Source organism: Morus notabilis, unplaced genomic scaffold (assembly GCF_000414095.1).
Source record: "Morus notabilis unplaced genomic scaffold, ASM41409v2 Scaffold1163, whole genome shotgun sequence".
Taxonomy (NCBI): Eukaryota; Viridiplantae; Streptophyta; class Magnoliopsida; order Rosales; family Moraceae; genus Morus; species Morus notabilis.
In genome coordinates, this window is record NW_010359373.1 from 57,138 (window position 1) to 71,645 (window position 14,508).

Here is a 14,508-nt window from a genome sequence, read left to right on the forward strand (position 1 = left end):
CCTTGCGCACTCTTTCTCTCTCACTCTCACTCCCTCATTCTCTCACTCTCTCTCTCCCTCGTTTTTGTCTCAAATCGAACCAATGAAAGATTTAAAGAAGTTTTCAACGTCAAGAGAAGGATTCGAGGTAAGATTACTGAAAGAACCTCTTTTAAATCTCAAGTTTTTAAATTTCAAAACTTATTTTTGGTTCAAACCGGATATTGATGGTTTTTGAGTAAAACTATGGTAGAAATTGGTGATCTTGGGTTCTTTGGACTTATTTTAGGACCTAGAACCCGTATCTAGTGGTTTTCCTTTGAAATATTTCGATTTGGGACTAAGATTGCAGGTTTTCGGACTGGTTTTTGCGAGCTTCTCTCACGCAGCTGATTCCACCGGTCGACCTATCTGGTCGACTGGATCACATGGTAACCGGTCGACCGGTGCGGTCGACCGGATTGCATTGGCCTGACTGATCGACCTGTCCGGTCGACCGGAGTGCACACCACCGGTCGACCGGTGGTAATGCACTATTCTGTCACCGGTCGACCGATTGACACGGGGTTTGACCCTGTTTGGCCTGAAATTGCTATTTTGACCCCTATTTTCGGGGAGAACCCAAATTAGCTTCATTTGAGGACTTGAGATGAATGGATTAGTATCTTTAATCCTTGTTTTGAGACTGAAAACCCTTGGAATGATAATTTGAAACATGAAAATGGATTAGGGCACACTAATTGAAAACCTTGGTGTCTAATTGAGATGAGATTGCTTTAGGAATGAGAATTAATCCTAAAGTGTTGTCTTGCATCAGTGATCGCTGAGGATTCAGACTGAAGGGGTTTGAGGAAGCGAAAGCCAGAAAAAGGCAACGCTAGTCCCAGGTTTGATAGTGCGAGGTAGGATTTCTATCCCTTTTCCTTGTGAGCCTGTTTTCAAAAAGGATTTCGGCCTTGGAAATGTTTTAAAGAAAAGGGTTGTTTTGTGAAAGAAAAACTCTTTGAAAACCATGGCTGGTGGAGTTTATGGAATCCATGGCTTGTCCTGTCCATGGAATCCATAGCTTATCCAGTCATGGAACCTCATGGCTTGCCCAGTCATGGGGCCCGCGACTTGAGTAGTTCATGGGGTCATAAAAACGATTTCAGAAAAGTTAATGAATGATTTCTTAAGCAAAGAGATCTTGTGAACTGGTAATAGAGTCTATTGCTGTAAGCCTAGATAGGATGCGGATAGTGCATCCTCGGGGGCAAAACCCGAAACTCAATCCGGGTAGGTGAGGCACTTGGTTAGGTAAGTAATTTGTACTAATTACTTGCTGAAGCCTGTAATACGGTTATTTTCAGTTATATTTCCTTTGAGAAAAAGGATATGAGGTTCCGGCTGTCTGTTAGAACTGAATGTCTATTTATTTACTTACCCATTTATTTATTTACTCGCACATTTATATATTCATTTATTTATAATGTTTATTTCAAATTATATCCTATTGGGCCTTTCGCTCACGTTTTATGTTTTAAATGCATTAAACCCCTCCCAGGAGATTCTAGGAGCGGTGCACAGTAGCTGGATATTTGCTATGGAGCAGCTGAGTTGTGCTGCTATTGGAATCAAGTGAGGATTGTGGTCATCCTTTGGAATAAAATGTAAGGAATTGAGAATTCTGTAAACTCTTGAAATATTTGGATTAACTAGACTGTGGTTGATGTCTGTTGTAATTGACTATTTACATGTTCATGTATGTACAATACTGTATGTCCTATGGGTGGAGCCCTGTGTGTTGTCAGAGGCTCGAGATTCTGTAATTTATTTATATTTTAATTCAGTCGAGTGGGGCTCGTCTGGGAATCTACTTTATTAATCCCTAATCGAGCTCCATGTCACCCACCCCGTTTGGGGGGCGTGACAGCAGTCGACACCTTATCCACAGTCAACGTCGTCTTTCCAACTAAAAATGTAGTCACCAAAGTCTCATATGGTTTGGGTAGGAATGGCAATAAAATTATTGCTTTACCTTCTTCATTAATTTTGACCTCTATACTTAATAATTGAGTTATGGTCCCTAACATCACTTTCCTCATCCATCTTCAACTCATACATTTGCATATTCAAATATAGTCTATTTGTTAGGGATTTTGACATACAAGCTTTTTTTTAATTTTTCCATAACTGAGAAGGAGATGTCTCATTCATAACACTATATTTCAATTCAACAGCCAAACTTGAATGAATAATACTTACCGCTTTCGCTTCCAATTCTTCTCAATCTTCATCTTTCATATTTTTTGGCTTCTTTCCTTACAATGCTTTCAGTGATTCCTACTAAATCATAACATCTTTGACCGTACTCTGTCAGATGCTAAAATTACTCTTTCTATTAAAACCAATCAATCTGCTCAAATTTTATCTCAGACATCATCTAAACTTTTTTTATAAAAAAATCTTCACCATAGTTCTGATACCAGTTGTTGAGGAAAAACACACCCTTACACCCACAGAGCAGAAAAATAAATTGAAACAAAAATAACAAAAAAATAAAAATAAAAAAGACAAAGATTTAGGTGGTTCAAAAAAATTTCCTATGTCCACAGAAGAAAGAGAAAAATTCACTAACAGTTTACACTCAATAAACTTTCTCACTTTCTCTCTCTACCCAAAACCCCTTACACCCTTTGTCTATCGCTCTCATCACTTTCTCTCACTCTTAAAAGGAGGTACTATTTCTCTGTACTTTTCTCTGAGCACACTTTTCTTTGAATGCACATAAAACCTTACACAAAATACTTATTTATAAACTCTTAATAAATTATAAAATAACCATTATCTGAAAACAAAAAACAATAACTTACCCAAAAGAAAATACAAAATAGTAATTTTTTCAAAATTAGTTTGAGGCACTTTCTTAACAATAACTTTACATCCACGTTTAAGTTTATTTAATTTACAAAATCCTTACCTTCAACTCTCTCTCTCTGTCTTTTTTTATTATTATTTATATAAAAAAAAGGAGCCCTTATTGATTTTGAATTGTAAATTGCTAGCAATTGTTGTATGTTATCCGGCTTGGTGGGACTAGAGAATCAACCATATGGCCAAATGAAGTTTAGCTAGTGGCTGCTTATGGCACATACAATATAAACACAAAGAAGAGTACAATCTAGGAAGGTGAGACTCATTCAGTACAAGCAGTTTAGAGACAATATATCTACCACATTCTTTGGGAATTATGGCAGCGAGAGAGAGAGACAGAGGAAGAGACATTCTATCCTAAAAGAAAGAAACAAGCGGCCTCTTATGTTTGTCAATTACGGAAACTTCCTTTAGCAACATAACAATGAGAAAAACAAAATATGGCCCACGCTTATTATATGTACACACATTTACATTTGCATTAAGAAAAAAACATTAGAAACTTATGAAGTAGGGTCTCTTATAAATAGTATATACTTATAGTCGTTGCATTTGATTAAAATCATAATGTCTGCAGATTAAATAGTTTTTATTTTTATTTTTTTTATGCAAGATGAGAGCGGAATGCCCCACTTAAAATAAGCTTTTTTTTTTAATATAAGAGAAGAGAGAATACCGTCACTTTTAAGTGGGGCTCAGAGTGATTTGCACTTCAATATATGATTAAGTGAAAAAATTTATAACCAACTGAACTGTCCTCACTCGTTAGATCAAATAGTTTTAGATATAAAATGAATAGTTGAAAAATAAACAGTAATTTTTCTTTTAAGATCATATGGTAAAAATCTTCAAAAAAGTCCAGACGACACAGAAACAACTCTTGACAATGGCCCACACCACAAGAATCTCAGCTCAAGTGATCCACAATCTCACATTCACATTTGCTAGTTATCCTCATTATTACTTTATCTTCTGTGACTTTTCCTTTGGTCAGTTCCAAGTTAGCAGAGTATATTTTACTAAAAATAAAAATTAAGAAATAGAAGTCCTAAACAGTAAGTCAACAAAAAATGCATATTCTAATAACCCACAACCTGACATTCACTAAAGGCCTAGAAGACTTTCCACGTTTTCCAAATTCTGAACCCACCAAAGTTCAATATATATAAGAAAACAAACCACAACTTGCCAAAGTTTACTCAAAATAAATAAATAAACAAACTCATTTAAAATTCATAAAATTTTAGAACTCGTTCTAAAATAATTTTATTTTTTGTATAAAAATAAAAATGAAAACGTTTTTAATTTTAGACAAGAATCATTTTTAAAAATGCATTTAATAGTTTTATCAAGAGATTATTTTCAATATAAAAAAAATTTATCAATATCTCTCTCTACTCGAGAGAGGAGAAAACATACACAAAAAATATAAAACGACTAAAAATTATTTTTTATTTTTTTTCCATTTTACACTAAATTAAAAAATTATTTTCATTTTTATTTTTTTTATCTTTAATTGTGTTAAACGCCATTTTCTTCCATTTTCATTTTTTCTTTCTCAAAAAATATAAAAAACAAAAACAAAAATAACTCTAAACACAGCCTTAATTTTTCCCTTTGTTACCGAGAAACTGTATTCACTACAGGAGTAATAAAACCTTAAAAATGGGTTTTGTCTGTCAGAAAACAAAGGACTCTCAAATAGCAGGAATTTTATGTTGGCCGAGACATGAGGCATGTGCACCAAAGTACGCATGTAGTAGACACCATGATTTCACATCAACTTCCTCTTTCAGAGAATGTGGGGAGTTGGGAAAGAGCAAAAACAAAAAAAAACAAAAAAAAGAAAAGAAAAGAAATCTATTATTATTATTATTACTATTATTTGGGGTGATGATTTGCCCTAAACTTTATTACCTTTCTAGGATTTTGGTGAGCCAAAATTTTGTGGGGTAGGGTTGCTTGGTCATGTGACACTGGCCTTTAAGAGCCCGTTTGATAAAGGGATTCGTTCCCTGATTCGAATCATGATTCGTGGTTCGTTACAGTATTTTCTCTCACAATAAATACACGTAAATAAAAAATAGTACTAATCACATGGTTCTAATCTATGAACTAAACGGACTGCTTTTAGGGGACCACTTGGCCTAATGAAGGACACCAACTATTGATACTTGTATCCCTTATATAATTAGAGATCATTTTGTAAAAGGGTAAAATGAAATGTTATTAATTAGGTTGGTTTTTAAACTGTAGAATTTAGTCAGATTATGTTAAGTTATTATAGAATTTATAGTATAATTTTAATGTGATTTAAGGATTTAAAACTTTGTTTTGTTTGTAGAATATATTTTCATACACTATCATCAAATTCTCAGAGTAATAAAACTCAAAGTTGAAAAACTCAAGAGTTTTTGAAGATTGTCAAAGGCCACGAGTCATGACCATGATTAAATTAGAGACGATAATTGGGCCCGACAAGCTGATCACTATGCGTTTTTCGGGGTTGGGTGGAAAAAACTAATTATAGATTAACCATAGACAGGACGGGGAAGATATTGAATGCTTCACCTTCATATATTTTTATTTTCAAATTAAAATTATATATTTGGAAACTTTGGATGTGTTGTTGGTTGATAGGCCGTTGTTGTACTCAAAAGAAAAAATGTGGTTGCGTTATGTGTTATATTTAGGGCACTTGGGTAAAGGGCACCATCCATGTTCGTAGAAATTTTTCCTAATGTTAAAACTACATCATTTTTTTTGTGTTAGAGAAGTAATTCACTATGATTAAAAAAGAAGTTTATAAAAGAAAATCGCACATTAGTGTTTTATCTAACATCTCTAATTAATCTTATTGCATAAGAAAATAATCGTTTGAGGATATATAATTAGATTTTGTAACTTAACATAAATGATGTTGAAACAGGGTTGATATTGTAAAAATAATAGAAAACAGCCATGTTTACACAGTCACACTTGATTAATGCTTCCATACAAGTGAGTGTGATTTTCGAAATAAGAAAGAGAGAAAAGGAAAAAAAAAAATAAATAAAAAAACCCCGAAGTGTATGACATCAATGTTCACAATCAATAAAAAAGTGACATGAAAATTTTCTTGGTGACATGAAATTGAATGTTCTTTTTTCCCCCTCTTTTCCGTTTACTCTGACATCAATGACAGTTCATGATGAACTGCCACTGGCCGTCCACGTGTCTGATGACTCGACAATCGATGTCGATTGTTTGGTGGGTCCCACTGAATAATGTGATTCAACATTTTGGTGTAAATGGGCCAACGGAAAATGCCATGTAATGTCTTGCGTGTCAATGTTGCCTTATTTATGGGGAATGAAACAGGCGAAATATTCCGCCTACAAAATGATTCCCTGCATTTGAGTTTACAGTCCACTAAATATAGACCCTCGGTGTGTCCAATCATCAACAACGTATCAATGAATGGTGGAGATTTTGGCGGTGGAAGTTGGGTGCATTGGTGGTTACAATAGAGTCCACCTAATCTAGTGGACCACAAGCCTAGCAAATAACTCTTTCTTTTTGAAATCTTCGCGCGCCAAAAACTATAGTTCATTTTATGACACTGTGTCGTCACTCCGCAAAGATATAACGGTTAGTTAGAGTAGATGTGAGGTTTTATTATACAATTAAACTTATTTTAAAATGTTTTTATTTTATTTTATTGGTTCGTCTATGGTGTTTACAGGTTTTATTATACATTTAGGCATTGTTCACTTCGCAGGTTCGAGTTTTCAATTCGAGTTGAGATGTGACATTTTTTGAGATCTTTTCACTGTAACAGAAAAAGTTAAATGTGACATTTTTTGAGAATTTTTTACTGTAAAAACTTAAAACTGAAAATTCAAATCGATGAAATGAACGAGACCTTAAACTGTATTTTAGAATGTTTTTCTTTTTTTTTTTGTTTTGGATTGGTTCTTCGATGGTGTTTACATAGTACATGTGTCAATTCATAAATTTATCATAATTTTTATAATTTTAACATTTAAAGTAAGTTATTCAAATGTATAAGTCATTATATTTATTGTAAATACAATTATAACATTCGAAATTTACAAATTTCAGTACGCGAGTTATTGTATGCCTGAAATCAATGAATGAAATTCTTCTCACAGCACAAAACGACATCCTTTTTGAGTGAATTAAAGAATAATAAAACACAGCTAAGGTGATGGTATAATTAAAACCTACTTTAAACGTGAGGTCTTGAGTTCAAATTTATTCGTTCGAAAAAAAAAAAAAAAGATTATAAAAATGATACGACAAACGATGACAAAAAAGCAGTAGGTAAACATTAGTGATTCTTCTCTAGCTACATTCACGAGAGGGTTGTGCACAACTTTAATGTTCAACCATCAACCCTTCATTAAAGTGAGAGGAGTAAGTTCACTGTTCCACCGTCAACCTTTCATGAATAGCAATAATTTTTGGTTATTTACATTGTAATAAAAAACGAAAGAAAAAAAGAAAAAAGAAAAAAAAAAGAAAAAAGAAACTACTGATTCTGTAATCCGCGAACAAAAAGCAATGTTTTGGAGTTTATATTTCTAGAAGGAAAGATAATTAATTTCATTGCTTTTAAAGATTTGTATTTAAGTTGATTTTAGCTAGCTTTCATTTGTGATTATTTCCATTGAACATGGAGATCATAAGCCCTTATTTTACAGTAAATATAAGGAAGTTTTCAGGTCAATTAAATAGGATTTTAATTAAACGAGTTGTTGTCTGCGGTTCAAGTAATAAAATGAAATATTTAATATCTGAATGTAGAAGAAAAATATTACTTGTAAAAAAAAAAAAAAAGATTCAACGTTTATCAACAATAAAAAAAAAAGGATCATTTACCTACAATTTACATAATTGGAGAATTTCATTAATTAGTCTAATCATTTTGTAACTTATTGAATTGATGCATTACCAATTAACTTAATTCCCCTGATCATGTTAATTAAAATCTCAATGTTGGTATTAAAATGATTATTTTGTTATGATTGTATCTGTTGCAATGCTTTTCCCAGACGGTTCCTGCTAAATGCGCCAATATTAATTTGGATAATAAATCTTAGCTTTTTTTTTTTTCCACTTTTACTTACTGACCAAGTACATTGGTTATATTTGTTAACATCTTGGATTTCTTTTTTCTTTTTTGGATGGGAAAGCAACATCTTAGTATTTTCTTAAAAGAAACAACAAAATAATGCAATACAATAAAATATCACAACTAGGTCAAATGACATAAATAAAGTGGAGTGAGAGAGCGTTTGGTTGGAGGATTCGTTCTCTGATTCAAATCATGATTCATGATTCGCTACAGTATTTTCTCTCACAAAAAACACACGTAAATCGAAAATAATTATAATATTATAATTCTAATCCATGAACAAAACGGGCTCATTTTAAATGATGCGAGTTCGATCCAATAATATACAATCTAAGATCGAACACACACTCTTTTAAATTCAAACGCCACTTCATCCTACCATTTGACATAGTAATTATTGTCATTTTATTTCATTTTTTGTTTTCTCTAATTTTAATTTTATCATCTAGGTATAAACTAAGAAAATGTTGACAATTAAATGTGTCATTATGTATAATTAAGAAAATTGATTAATTATAGAACCACATCAAGTATTACCAAATCCGGCGTATTTTAGCAAATGAATTAACAGAACAAAAAATCTTACGATAATCTTGTACTAGATAATCAATTTTAGGATAACAAAATCTCAGAGGAAGTTACAAAAATCCGCTCCCAATTCCCACCAACAGTTTTCACTCGGTAGTTCCAAAACCAGAACCATGTTAAACATCCACCAATAAATGCTCACAACGTGTCACAAAACCCGTTATTCAATAAAACACGAGAATTCCATTGGCTGGACCAGAGTTCTTCGGTGGTATCGAGACCAGCGAATAATATAACTCCTTAGTCAGAGGAAGAAGAAAGCAAATAGTCAAAATAAGCAGTTTTTAGAAAAAGCATAGAAAAGAGAAGGGGTTTGGTTTCTGGAATCGAATGGAATAAACAAAAGAGAAAAAGAAAAGAAAAGAAAAGAAAAGAACAAAATCCAACAAGAGAGAGAGAGAGAGAGAGAGAGAATTTAGAGAGAGAGAGTGCAAATTGTGAGTTACTTTTTGAAAAGTGGAGAAACCATTGCATAATTGTCATACAGTGATATACATATATATGTATAGATGTATATTTACACAGATAGATATATATAATACAGCTGTGAGGCTGTGGGGCTTTCGTATTCGTGGTAGGGACGGGGTTATCGCCACGAGAAAAAATCGTCTCCTTCTCTTTCTCTCTCTATCTCCCGCTTTCCCGCTTCTTCTTTTCTTGAATCTCATCTCCAAATGAAAGAGAAGTGAAAAGAAACACACACAAAGATAGAGAGAGAGAGAGAGAGAGAGAGAGAGAGAGAGAGAGAGAGAGAGAGAGAGAGAGAGTTTAGAGAGAGAAACAGAGTTTTGAGTGTACTTATTAGGAAGGAGTGGTTATGTGGAGAAGAAGAAGAAGAAGAAGGTGAGTGTGGAAATTATGGACACTCCTGAGAGGAACAAGATCGGAACTCCCGCCTCCAAATTCGAGGTCAGTTTTCGCTGACAAATTCCCTTGTTTCTTCATGTTTCCTCAGGTTTATCGCTGCAAATTCGGTTTCTTTTCGTTTCTGATTTGGAAAAAGTTTCGTTTTTTTAGTAGGTTTCACTTTTGTTCTCTGCATGCGGTTTAATCTGTGATTCCAGTGGGATCAGAGTGTTTGTGTTGCTAAATTGGTTGGAATTCATGATTTTTACGAAGAATCGAAGAGAATTGTTCTCTCTCTCTTGGTGGATGGTTGTTTTTGTAAAATTTTAGCAGTTTTTGTGAATTTTTCGTTATGATGAAGTTTTTAGATCTCCAATTTTGGTTCAACTTGCAGTCTTTTGAGTGTTAATTGCGTGTAATCAGTTTCTCTTGGAAAATTAAAGCTTTTTGGAGTACTTTTTGCTCATAGGATGGCTTAAAATGTTGAATACTCTTCTCTTAGAAATTCATGTACAGTCTACAGTTCTTTTGCCTTTTTTTTTTCCTTTTTTCTTTTTTCTTTTCCTTCTTCTTCTTCTTCTTTTTTTTTTTTTTTTTCCTTCTTCTTCTTCTTCTTTTTTTTTTTTTTTTCCTTCTTCTTCTTCTTCTTTTTTTTTTTTTTTTCCTTCTTCTTCTTCTTCTTTTTTTTTTTTTTTTCCTTCTTCTTCTTCTTCTTTTTTTTTTTTTTTTTCCTACCACCAAAGTCACAAGAGGAAATTCACATTATCCACAGATTTTGGTATTATGGGACATAGTTGTGTAGCCCTAAGGTTTTTATGAAGCTGATATTACATATATGCTAAATGGGTCTACTTGCAAGTTGTCAAAAGTGGAATTAGTTTTTTTTCCTTGAGACCCTATCTTTGGGGGGCTTCTTTTATTTATTTATTTATTTATTTCATTTTAATTAGATTTATTGTTGTCAACCAGTATGTGGGAAACCCTTTTCGTGATCCATCACATGGACCGGACATTTCTTTATTCTTTCAATTTTTGTTGTGAAATATTTGTGTGACCTTTGTAATTCTATGAGCATTTCTAGGCGTTCTTAAAAACTCTTATTCAAATGTGCAGGATTCTCCAGTATTCAATTATATCAATAGTCTTTCTCCTATCAAGCCGGTTAAGTCCCTTCACGTCACTCAAACATTTAGCTCTCTTAGTTTTGCGTCTCTTCCATCGGTTTTCACTTCACCCCATGTCAGTTCTCACAAGGAATCCAGATTCATCAGAAGGTAACTGAATTGACTACTACTTTTTTTTATTTTTTTTTATTTTTTATTTTTTATAAATAATTTCTCATTGTTAATGATACAGAGGCTTTTTCCACCTAGTTCGTGTGCCAATTGTAATTTCCCTCTCTTTTTTAGGCACAGCTCTTCAGATCCATTGAAGCCCGAGATTTCTTCAGAAAATGGAAATGCAGCCTGTACGAGTGAGGGGGTTGGTGTCGATCCGGCCCAGCTTTACAACAACTCGGCTGAGCAACATGAAAATTGCGATTCAGGGGTTGATATTGGAGCAGTTTCTGTTGACCCACATAATGAAGGTTCAAAATTTGTTATTGAACTGCCGCATACTTTAAAGTATGATTGTGGTAGCCCCGATGATTGTGTCTCAACACCTTGTGGTGTTGAGGCAGATTTTGCATTGAAGTTGGTCGATCCATCGGCATCCCTTGATCCTCACGTTCAAGAGGTCCGTGAAAAGGGTTCATCTGATGGTGAAACTCAATACCATGAAATGTGCCTGAGTGAGCGGAAAATTGACGGGGCAGTATGTGATTGGGAGAGTTTGATTTCTGATACGGCTGATATTTTGATTTTCAATTCACCTAATGGTTCAGAGGCTTTTAAGGGATTGATTCAGAATTCTCTAGAGCCTGTAACAAGATATTGTTCCTCTCTTGCTGTAGAACTGAGTGGCATTAACAATGAGCATCATATGCAAATTGTTGATCCAGTTAGTTCTGAACAACAAAACGGAGAAGTACCCTCTTCTGAGATCAGGGATTGCAGTCGGCTGAAGGACATTGGACAAACATGCATGGCTAGTGATCCTGGTGAAACAAAGGATAATGAAGCCGAAACCTATGTCGCATTTTCTTGTAAGGTAAAGAGGAAAAAAAAAAGAATTTGGGTCTTATTGCCATTTATTTTATTCCTAAGTTCTACAATTGAAGAAAGAAACGATTTTAGGTTGCGGGATATGCTCGTTGTTGTCATTTGGTTTTTGTTATACTCATTATATGCTCGTTGTCTAAAATGGTAATCATATTTAGCTTAAGGTTTTGACATTTGTTATTATGCTTTTTATACTAAAATCTCCATATGCTACATCCACAGTTTCATAGCACTGGAGAATACTCTGATACTACTTTAATCATATGTTTTTTCATGTGGCTGTTTGTATGTACAAAAACTGTTTTGGTTGTTTGAACACTGAAACTGGTTTCTTCTGTTTGGTGTATAGTCCGTTTTCAGCTTGCATCGGGGTATGCGAAGGCGCTGTCTAGATTTTGAGATGGCAGGAGCTCGTAGGAAGAATTTAGGTGATGGTTCAAGTAGTAGTTCTGGTTTATCTCAACCTGATGAGAAGATTACCACTAATGAGAAGCAACTCGGTCCTCTTAGACCTTGTGGTGATTCCTCAAGACACGTGTTACCTGGAATTGGGTTGCACTTAAATGCTCTCACAACAACCTCAAAGGGGAACAAAGTCAGAAAGAGTGACAATTTGTCTTCTGGAATTCATATAAGGCTGCCTAATTATGCTGCTTCCATCCATTCTCCGAGAGCTGGTCAAGAAGCTCTTGATAAATCCGAAACTCCAGCTTCTTCTATAATCGACACAAATGCGGCAGAAAATGGGGTCCAGCTTTTGCAAGATGCATCTCAAGCGCCAGGATCTCTAGCTAGTGAAGATTTCAACCAAAACAGCCCCAAGAAAAAGAGGTAAGTGATGTAGTCTCCAACATATTCTTATTTACTTTGCTATGTCAATATAAAATTTAAATACAGTACATTAGTTAGCTCTCAAATTTCTTTGTTACCTCATGTTTTGAATTCATATTCAGGCGTAAATTGGAAAATGCTGGAGAGACTGAGGGCTGCAAGCGTTGTAACTGTAAGAAGTCAAAATGTTTGAAACTGTAAGTTCCTGCATTTTTATTTCTGTTCAATTGAGTCCTTAATGAGGATCTATGAACATTGTTTGAGTTATGTATGAATGTCCGATCAATTAATCTGGTTGTAGGTTTCATTATCAATTTGGGGAAATAACTAAATTGTAATTGTACTCGGTTGTGTTTGGTGTTTGAAGTGAATTCTTTACTCTCAAATTGAATCGTGTTCGACAAATGAGATTAGTTATTTTATGGTGCTCAAATTTTGAATTTTTGATATATAGCAGGGGAAATTTCCTACTCTTGAACTAATTTTTTTGATTCATCTCGCAGTTACTGTGAATGCTTTGCAGCTGGTGTGTACTGCATAGAACCGTGTTCTTGTCAAGAATGTTTCAACAAGCCTATTCACGAAGACACCGTCCTTGCAACTCGCAAACAGATCGAGTCTCGCAACCCACTTGCATTTGCTCCTAAAGTGATTAGGGGCTCTGATTCTGTTCCTGAATTTGGGGTTAGTAAATAAAGCTTACTATTTATGCTTTGTTGGCAAGTTATACGTATTTTTGACCTGGTTGCAAATTTCCTTTTTTTCTCCCCCTCAATTTTAGGACGAGTCCAGCAAAACCCCAGCTTCAGCTCGGCATAAACGAGGATGCAACTGCAAGAAATCTAATTGTCTAAAGAAGTACTGCGAGTGCTATCAGGTTTCTCCCACTTATCATATTATTCTTCATGTTTTTGGTTCTTAAATAATCTGATTCTGGTTTTCTTTTACAGGGCGGAGTCGGATGTTCCATTAGCTGCAGATGTGAAGGGTGTAAGAATGCATATGGTAGAAAGGATGGTAAGTGGAACTTTAGGCCTGCATGCTTTTCTTGTTAATATCAAGGTTGAAATACTTTTATATTTCAAAGTCATGTTTTCCAGGCCTTTAATTTCTTGTTATGAAATTCAGGATCTTCTGCTTTAATAGGAACTGAAACCGAGCAAGATGAAGAAGAAACAGAAGCATGTGAAAAGAGTTTGGTGGACAAACCTTCACAGAAGATTGACATTCACAACAACGAAGAGCAGAATCCCGGCTCTGCTCATCCAATGACACCATTACGGATGTCCAGGTTTGACTTCTGAATCTGTTTGTTCAGTGATAATAGTTGACATTCATAATTATTAGATCGTTAACTTAGTTTTCTGCACCAGATCTTTGGTTCCACTGCCATTCTCGTCAAAGGGCAAACCGCCGCGTTCTTCATTTCTTACTGTGGCATCATCCTCTTCTGGATTATACAGCCAGAAACATGGAAAACCGGGCATCCTTCGGTCTCAACCAAAAGAGAAACACATGCCGACAATTCCAGATGATGAAATGCCGGAGATTCTCCGTGGGGACGGTTCTCCGACCACTGGCATCAAGACTGCTTCTCCCAACAGTAAGAGGATTTCTCCCCCTCATTGCCACTTTGGATCGCCTAGTCGAAGGAGCGGCCGGAAACTGATACTTCAATCTATCCCTTCGTTTCCTTCCCTCACTCCCCAGCATTGAGGACTGAGGTTATGAGTTCTTTTTTTTTTTTTTTTTTTTTTTTTTTTTTTTTTTTAAGAAGTTAAGTTTTTCAATTTTCAATGTGTTAATGAATGCATGTCGTTTAGTTGTAGATGACACTCTCTTAGAGTCGTCGTTAGTAGTTGTAGAATAAAAGATGGTATGCTGCTCGCATGTCTCTAGTCTTCTTGTAAAATATGGTGTTTTAGTGTTTTACATCTTCTCTCCATTTCTTTCCTAGCTTGTTCTTGTATATTTTTAGTGATTTAACTTTCATATACGGTATCACTATTCTTCACTTCTGGAAAATAATAGCATTTTCTTTAGTCTCTT

The 14,508-nt window shown here is 34.6% G+C and overlaps 1 protein-coding gene across 2 annotated transcripts; it reads left to right on the forward strand.

Moving 5' to 3' along the window:
• The first annotated feature begins 8,997 nt into the window (after positions 1-8,997).
• LOC21392445 (protein tesmin/TSO1-like CXC 2) lies at positions 8,998-14,189 on the forward strand. 2 transcript variants are annotated; one of them, XM_010094116.2, is made up of 10 exons: positions 8,998-9,529; positions 10,580-10,740; positions 10,876-11,617; positions 11,978-12,459; positions 12,582-12,656; positions 12,963-13,143; positions 13,241-13,336; positions 13,410-13,476; positions 13,588-13,750; positions 13,833-14,189. In XM_010094116.2, the coding sequence occupies exons 1-10, from the start codon at positions 9,479-9,481 to the stop codon at positions 14,173-14,175; spliced, it is 2,361 nt and encodes a 786-aa protein (XP_010092418.1). In that variant the 5' UTR covers positions 8,998-9,478; the 3' UTR covers positions 14,176-14,189. The 2 variants fall into 2 exon arrangements, with proteins under 2 accessions (XP_010092418.1, XP_024018780.1); XM_024163012.1 differs by having other exon boundaries at positions 13,606-13,750.
• The last annotated feature ends 319 nt before the right edge of the window (positions 14,190-14,508 follow it).

Bases quoted from the DNA above. Each gene is read 5' to 3' on its own strand.
- LOC21392445 (XM_010094116.2), top strand. From the start codon at position 9,479: ATGGACACTCCTGAGAGGAACAAGATCGGAACTCCCGCCTCCAAATTC. The intron at 12,657-12,962 runs GTAAGTTCCTGC...TTCATCTCGCAG, and splicing joins AAGTCAAAATGTTTGAAACT to TTACTGTGAATGCTTTGCAG. The intron at 13,477-13,587 runs GTAAGTGGAACT...TATGAAATTCAG, and splicing joins TGCATATGGTAGAAAGGATG to GATCTTCTGCTTTAATAGGA.